This window comes from Chrysochloris asiatica, unplaced genomic scaffold (assembly GCF_000296735.1).
Source record: "Chrysochloris asiatica unplaced genomic scaffold, ChrAsi1.0 scaffold00021, whole genome shotgun sequence".
Taxonomy (NCBI): domain Eukaryota; kingdom Metazoa; phylum Chordata; class Mammalia; order Afrosoricida; family Chrysochloridae; genus Chrysochloris; species Chrysochloris asiatica.
In genome coordinates, this window is record NW_006408539.1 from 5,494,456 (window position 1) to 5,502,449 (window position 7,994).

At 40.1% G+C, this 7,994-nt stretch overlaps 1 protein-coding gene across 1 annotated transcript in view; it reads left to right on the plus strand.

Annotated features, from left to right (window-relative positions):
- The window catches only part of DCC (deleted in colorectal carcinoma), a 1,585,944-nt gene that overhangs the window by 1,486,992 nt on the left and 90,958 nt on the right, over positions 1-7,994 (plus strand). Inside the window, exon 24 of the mRNA XM_006837499.1 lies at positions 3,498-3,724. Within this exon, the coding sequence (XP_006837562.1) occupies positions 3,498-3,724 (227 nt within the window). The remainder of the gene's footprint in view (positions 1-3,497; positions 3,725-7,994) is intronic.

The window sequence follows — 7,994 nt, forward strand, 5'->3', positions numbered from 1 at the left end:
TGTGTATCAGAGTAGAGATGTGTGCCACAGGAGTTTCAGTGGCTGATTTTTTGGGGAACATATCATTAGGCCTTTCTTCTGAGGTGCCTGAGGGTGAACTCAAGCTTCTAAACATTCAGTTAGCAGTGAAGTACTTAACCTTGTGCACTGTCCATGGGGACTCTAAATGAATGAGTGAATGAGCAAAGAAGAAAACAGGATTCATAGTTCGTTTTTTTTTCTAGTTTTAAAAATTCCTTGACAATTTTTGTTGTTGTTTACTGTAGGCTATTTAAATACTGAGTTATCCTGAGATGTCTATGTCGCCCTGAACTTGGGACTTGTTCTTTTCTGTATGCAGTCACATAGGCCCTGGGATTGAAGTTATTTCACATTTTTATTTGGTAGAAAGAGAGATAGCAGGGTGAAACTCCAAGTTTGAGAATGGCATTGAGTTATTCTAAGTTACCAGCGGTAACTATCAACTTCCATGAGTGATCAACTATCAACACTCATGGAAGCAGCTGTCAAGAAATCAAATGATGTATTGCATTAGGCAAATCTGCTGCACAAGACCTTTTGAAAGTGTTGAAGAGCAAAGATGTCAGCTTGAGGACTAAGGTACGCCTGACCCACTCCATGGTATTTTCAATAACCTCATATGCATGTGAAACCTCATATGCAGTCAGTGAATAAGGAAGACCATAGAAGAATTGATGCTTTTGAGTTATGGTGTTGGAGGCGAATATTGAAAGTGCCATGGGCTGCCAAAAGAACCAACAGATCTGTGTTGGAAAAAGTGCAGACAGAGTGCTCCTTGGAGGCCAGGATGGCCAAACTTTGTCTCTCCTACTTCGGACATATTGTCAGCAGGGACCAGTCACTGGAGAAGGATATCATGTTTGGTAGAATGGAGGGTCAGAGAAAAAGAGGAAGACCCCCAGTGAGATGGGTTGGCAAAGTGGCAGCATTAATGGGCTCAAGTGTGGCAACAATAGTGAGGTTAGCCCAAGATCAGGCAGTGTTTTGTTCTGTTGTGTATAGGGTCGCTATGAGTTGGTACCGACTCAATGGCACCTAACAACAACACCAGCGGGAAACTACAGACAATGCTATGTGTAACAGATGATTTTCCTGTGGGCAGGTGAAGTGTAAGGAAATGAGTTCAGATAAATGGATGGTTAAGAATGAATTCAACACAGGAAAATGGTCTAGAGTCATTTTATTCAATTGTCTAGAAACAGTATGGGGCTGCTGCCAGGAAATGGACAAAATATAGGTAGTTTTTAGTAAAATATTAAATCAGGAAACCCTGTATTATTTCTCTACTGAATTATTAGTAGATATGAAATCTGGATTGTTTTTTCCTCTCCTCACTAGCTTACTTTTAAAAAAGGACAAAAATGAATATTTGGAGAAATTCAACAAGTCACCCAATCAAACATTTCTAAATTGCCTAATATATACACATTTTCTTGGTCAATAATTGAAAAACCAAGGTCATTTTGGATGGTCTAGTAGAGTTTGTAAAGTGTTTTCAAAGGAAATTAGCTCATCTGAACCATTTGGCAACAATGGAATGTCCTTAATAAACATTATCAAACTATTCATTGCAAATTGTGCAACATGAGAAGGAGTTTCTTCCCTGGTTTGGCAAAGACTAGATTAGAAGAGACATTGTTTTGAGAAAAGTAGAAACTTCAAATGGAGATACAAAATTGTAAAACAGTAGTTGTTGCTGTTAAGTGCAGTCAAGTCAGTTCAGACCCATAGGACTGTGTATAGGGTGCCTGAGGAGTGACTGGTTAGCTTAAAATTCCAACCTTGTAGTGCAACGCATTAGCCCACAGCCCCACACTAGGATTCTATAAAACAGTAGAACAGGAGTCAAAAAATAATTCCCATAAAGATTACATCCTTGGAAACCCTATACAGGGTTGCTGAGTCAGAACTGACTCCATGGTACATAGCCACCACCACCATATATATATAAGTTTTATTGTGAATTGAGTGATGGTTTACATGGGAGAACATTAGCTTTACACTCATTGTTTCATTGCAATGATTACAATCTCCTCCATGTATCATCATTCAACAGTATTTGTTTCTAGTCCCTCTTTTTTTTTTTTTTGGATGTACACAAAATCCCTCAGGAATATATAATCATTTAAACAACCAAAGGACACATTCTGCAAGCCTGCATCCTGGCTGCAAGCACACAGCCTTTCTCTTACCATGAGTCTAGAGTCCTCAGCTGCTCTATTTCTGTATGTCCTCATCTCTGCCTCCATCACTGGTGTCACTGTTTCTCTAAATAGAGTCCCACTTTCCACTCGTGCTCTTCTCCCTTGATGATCCTAGGGTCCTCTGTTTCTGGACTGTAAGATTAACTACACCCCCATTTTTGGTACAGAACTTCTACCTTTTACAGTTGTGACAATCGCAGTTAGTTATGATAACAATTACTCACTATTGAATCATAAGACTCATATCCTCATCTCTTTTCACCAGATCCATCTAGGCAAGATGAAGATTCCACCTTCCTCCTCTCCCACCCCACTCTGAAACTAAACTCCCTCTTGAAAAATTGTAAGCTAGTCATTTCATGCCTTTATGTTGTTGTTGTTATTATGTACGTGGAGTCGGTTCCGACTCATAACAACCCTGTACAGGGTTTCCGAGGCTGTACATCTTTACGGGAGCAGAGAGTGTCCTCTTTCTCCCGCGGAACAGCTGGTAGTTTCGAACTGCTGACCCTGAGGTTAGTAGCCCGATTCGTACCCACTACACTACCATGCCTTTATAGTCCCCCCATTTTAGGTAGCCTTTGTCTAAGTTGCCCATCCCTATCAGCCCCGTATAAAGAGGGGATAGGATAGATGGAAGCTAAAGATATTTGAAGCACATTTCTACACTTCTCTTTTCAAAAGACGTGTCTCTTTTTGTTTAAATCCAGACATTACTGACTCCAAGTCAAGTGTTTTATTCTTCTAAGAATGTTCTCATGTGGCTTTTGTTTTCAAATAGGAAGGTTCCCAATTGCATATTAAATCATACAGCTGAGGTATAGACTTAACTCTAAGCCACGATCTTGGTTGTTGGCAACAATTCTGGCCTTTTTATTTCTATGTGCCCTTTCAAAGCAACTCCTTCATTTATCTCCTAAACAGATGTTGCCTCAGGTTCCTTATGCCCAGCTCCAAAGATTGGCATATGGCTCCATCTCACCCATTGTCACCTTGTGTGAATCTGCAGCCAGGGAAACTGGAGTATGGAGCTCTCTGGCAGGCATCCAGGGGCCCTCGGGACTTAGTAACACATCTCCTACAATGTGGTGGAGCTCCAGGGGAGAAGACGAAAGGCAGCCAACACTCATCTGCCAATTCCTGGGTTTCACAGGGTTCCTCACGGGAATCCTTTTGTTTCCTTCCCTCGCTCTAACTTGAATTGACTGATAAAGGAGATGAAAGGCCATTGAAAAGAGGCGTTTATATTTTCCTTCTAACTTTGCTCCGTAGGAAACGGGCAACTCACAGTGTTGGCAAGAGGAAGGGCAGCCAGAAGGACCTCCGACCCCCTGATCTTTGGATCCATCATGAAGAAATGGAGATGAAAAATATCGAGAAGCCTTCAGGCACTGACCACACAGGAAGAGATTCCCCCATTCAAAGCTGTCAAGATCTCACACCTGTCAGCCACAGCCAGTCAGAAACCCAGTTGGGGAGCAAAAGCACCTCCCATTCAGGTAATGCTCTATCACCAGTGTCAGTGAATACATCCCTTCCTGAATCCCACAACAAAGTGTTCTATGCTCTGATGGCATAGTGAGTTACATGTTGGGTCTCTAACCACAAAGTCAGCAGTTCAGATCCACCAGTTGCTCCATGATGTCTACTTGTCCAGTACTTCTTTCTTCTCTTTCATGCTGTTGCCTTCCTTTCATAATTCAAACATGTCTTAGACTTTCTAAGAGATTAGAGGTGATGCAGTTGGAAAATAATGAAATGTGAAGCTTAAATGAGTTGAATGCTTAAATTTTGAAGAAAAGTTTTGTCAAAGGAATAAAACTTGAAGCCATCTGTACCTTTTTCAATTCCCTTTTTCTCGGGATAATGGAAAGTTTATTCTAAATTTATTGTCAACTCCTTGTTTAAGAAAATCAATTCAGGGGCACTTGAAGTATGATAATATTGAATATTCTATTACTTGGACTTGATTACCATGGAGATCGTCTGGCATCTCTATGTAATCATATGATATGATTGCTAGCCTAGTCTGATGGAGTCTGTCTGAAGGCTGTGTTGATACATAAAGTGATCTTCAGAAGAAAACCTACTGCATAAAAAATTGGTCTGCCCTGTGAGTAGAAGAATCTGTGTCCGAGAATAACTCAGAAATATAGAAAGTGGCTGGAAGGCATTTCAATTTCCATGGGTCTTCATATTTTTTAAATACTTCAGGGTTGTAGAATAATTCAATACTTTACAACTGTTGTTTTTAAACCAAGTTAAAATATTTTAGCATTTTGAAAGTGTAACTGGTCTACTGGACTTTTTCAGCTCTGCAGTGTATAAACAAGAAATTCAATTACTAATGTTCAACCATGAATTATTGAGTGTTCTTTGTCTAGCCCTTAAATAATATCAAGCAGATTCCCCAACTGTCCTGTCACTTTTAGTTATTAAACTGCATTCTACTCCTGTTGAGAACTACCGTCTGAAATTTAAGTAGAACATTCTCTTTCCCTAATGACTGACTGCTTTTGATTTATGGCTCTGGAGACTTGGGTTCACAATTTGGTCTTTAATTCCTCTAGCACCTTGGAGTGAAAAGGGGCAAGTGAGGAAGAGACAAAGGGAGGGGAGGGGACAAAGTCTGTTGTATGTATACCTCTTTCTCCCCCACCCCTGTGTCTCCACTCTTCCTGCCAATGTCAGAGGCCAGTGGAGCTCAAGTGGGGCAAGAATGAGAAGAGACGAGGGAGATCATACAGGACAGTTTGAAGTCCTTCCTTTCTTTTCTGATTTCTGTGTGGCAAACAAATTCTTGGTCTCTTGTGAAGCACAAGTATGAATTCTTTATCTATCTACATGGGCACTTCAATACCCAGTTCTATGATGTATAATGTGAAGCTGGGGCTCACTGCTTTCCTGCTAGGCTCAGTTCTACCTGTTGACCTCAAGAGTCCTATGGTAAACTTAAGTGTATTCCAGCAAGACGACTCAAGACCAACCTATTTTCAAGTGCCTACTTAAGTAGGCATACAACTACTTGACCCACAAGAAGCTCATACATTCTTTTTTTTTTTTTTTTTAATGTTTTATTGTGAATGATGTAATAGTTGCCATGGTTACAATCCCCTCCATGCATCATCAATCACCCAAAGGATATACTTTGCAAGACTGGCCCTTGGTCGTCAGCACACAGCTCTTTTCCCTCTCTGGATCTAGAGTCCCCAGCCATTCCCTCTCTCCATGTCATCGTCTCTGCCTCCATCTCTGGCATCACGGCTTCTCTGGGTAGAGTCCCGCACTCCAGTCTTCTCCCTTGATGGTCCCAGGGACCTCCGCTCCTAGACTTCAAAGTCAACCACTCCCCTCTTTTTGCTACAAAATGTCTGCCTTCACATTTCCAACCCTCACAGTCAGTCCTGATAGCAATTATTCACTATTGTGCCTCAGAAGCTCATGCATTCTTGCCTAGCCAATGGTGAAAGAACATTTATTCCAGCACATCTCCTCTCTCTCCAATTACCTTTTCCTATGTTTAGATATTCAAAAGGCACACCAAAAGTTTGCTGCCTGAACAGGTTTCTACCTGGAAAATGAATAAAGGACAAAACTCTTTTGCAAGAAATAATACTTTTTGCAGTGATACCTTTTGCAGCTTTGTCCCTCATGGGACATCTGGAAGGTGAGAGCACCCCAGCTTCCCATTGGAGGGAATGGAATTTCCTCTGTGCTCTCTGATGGTTTTGTCAGTTACTTCTAGGACTCCCCCTTCTGGCCTTGTTTCTTCATCTTTTGTAAACATTTGGAGATAGCCAGAATAGTTTTAGAACCCTGGTGAGGCACCGTAGGATAGCCACTGAACTGCTAACCACAAGATTGGCTGTTCAAACCCACCAGCTGTTCAAGGAGATCTTTTACAGAGTGACTTAGTTGAAATTGACTCAGTGGCATATAAATACAATAAGAGACAAACTTTGATATTTTAAAGTAAGTTTTAGGGGCGATATAATCTCAAATATTGATTTTTCTTGAGACTGTAGGAGTACTTATGCCTATAGGTCCTCAATTTAAAGACCTACTTCCAAATTCTACAGTAACAAGGAAAGCGGTGCTGTCCAGTAAGCATTAACTCAGCAAATCTGAGTTGTCCACACCTTTACACATTATAAAGAAAGCTGTGGCCGATGCCAGCTCCAGGAAGGTATCCCTAAGGCCTTAAAATATTCTATCTGATAAAGATGTCTTTGTTTTCCTGGGGACCTTGGGCCACACCAGATAGTCCATGCTAACAATTTAATGAATGGTGGGGACCTAGGGTCATGTTCTGTTAACTAGACTCTGGAGGGGCTGGAGACTGCAAGGCCAGCTTCATGAGTGGTAAGCCAGGTCTACATGACTTACCTTCAGTAAAAACCCTAAACATCAAGACTCGGGTGAATTTCCTAAACTGGCAATACTCAAAATGTGTTTCCAAACATTGTTGCTGAGAGAAACAAGTGTTGTCTGACTTACTCCATGCGTAGGGACAATAGGAAGCTTGCCCTCCACTCTGTCCTATGTTTATTTTTTAGTTGTTGATTTTCATCTCTATCCTTTTGTGGTGCTATAGTATAAATGTAAGTATAACTGTCTTCCTGAGTTCTGTGAGTCTTTCTAACCAATTATTGAAACTGGAGGTATTCTTTGTACCACCCCCCCCTTCCAAACATCAAGTACTCAAAGTTTTGCTGGGTTTTCTTTATAGTAAGTGTACTTTGTGTTCTTGTGACTAAAAGAACAAAATTCACACAGTGACTAGTACTGAGTTTCTGGGTCCAACATTAGTAGGCTACACATTATTATACAAAAACTAATGTATTACAAAGGCTTACCCTATGTTAAATTCTGTGATAGGAGCGTTCCTGACTTATGTCACTTAATCCTCTTGAAAGACTTTGCGGTGGGTTCTATCCTCATTCCCAAATTATAGATGAAGCTACTGAAAGTAAAATAACATGTCCAAGATTCCAGAGCTAATATCAGCCAGCCATGACTGAAAATCAATCTGACTCCAAAGTACATGTTTTATTGATTCCAATTTCAATTAATTTGCATAGTACTTTTAGAACTAGTGTTTGTTCTCTGCCCTTGAAATTGACTATGTGGATAAAACTAGGTGTCAGTTCCCAGTATTTGTATTTTAATTGTGGAACAGAGAATTGCTGAGTTAACAAAACACTATTTTTTCATCATGTAAAAATTACATTCTGCTTTTACCTTATTGCCTACTGTTAGTATTCAAGCTATATATATATAAACATGGTTATCTTATTTTTAAGTAATGTAGTTCAATCACAGATTTTTCCCAATATTTGAGCCTGAAGCTCAATTAAGTGCACAAATTGTAGGAAATTCTTACAATGGAACTGCTACATAACTGCTAAGAATTGTATTACTGACTTATTTATTGACAGAGATTCCTGGTGTAGCACTGTAGGATCAGCAATGGACTGTGAACTACAAATTCAGTAGTTCAAGCCCACCAGCTGCTCCTTGGAAACCCTGTACAGGGCTGCTATGAATTGGAATTGACTTCATGGCACATAACAACACCAGCAGTTTATTGACAGAGAGAAATACTAATCTTATTGTATTAGGCAGGTTATACATAGTATGGGTAGCATAATGCAATTTTGGAAGAAAAAAAAAAAAGGTGTATATCCTTCCACTTTTAACATACACAAGGATAAGTAAAAAAAAAAAAAAGATTACCTGAGTTCCAGTTCATACACGCATGGGCTTATT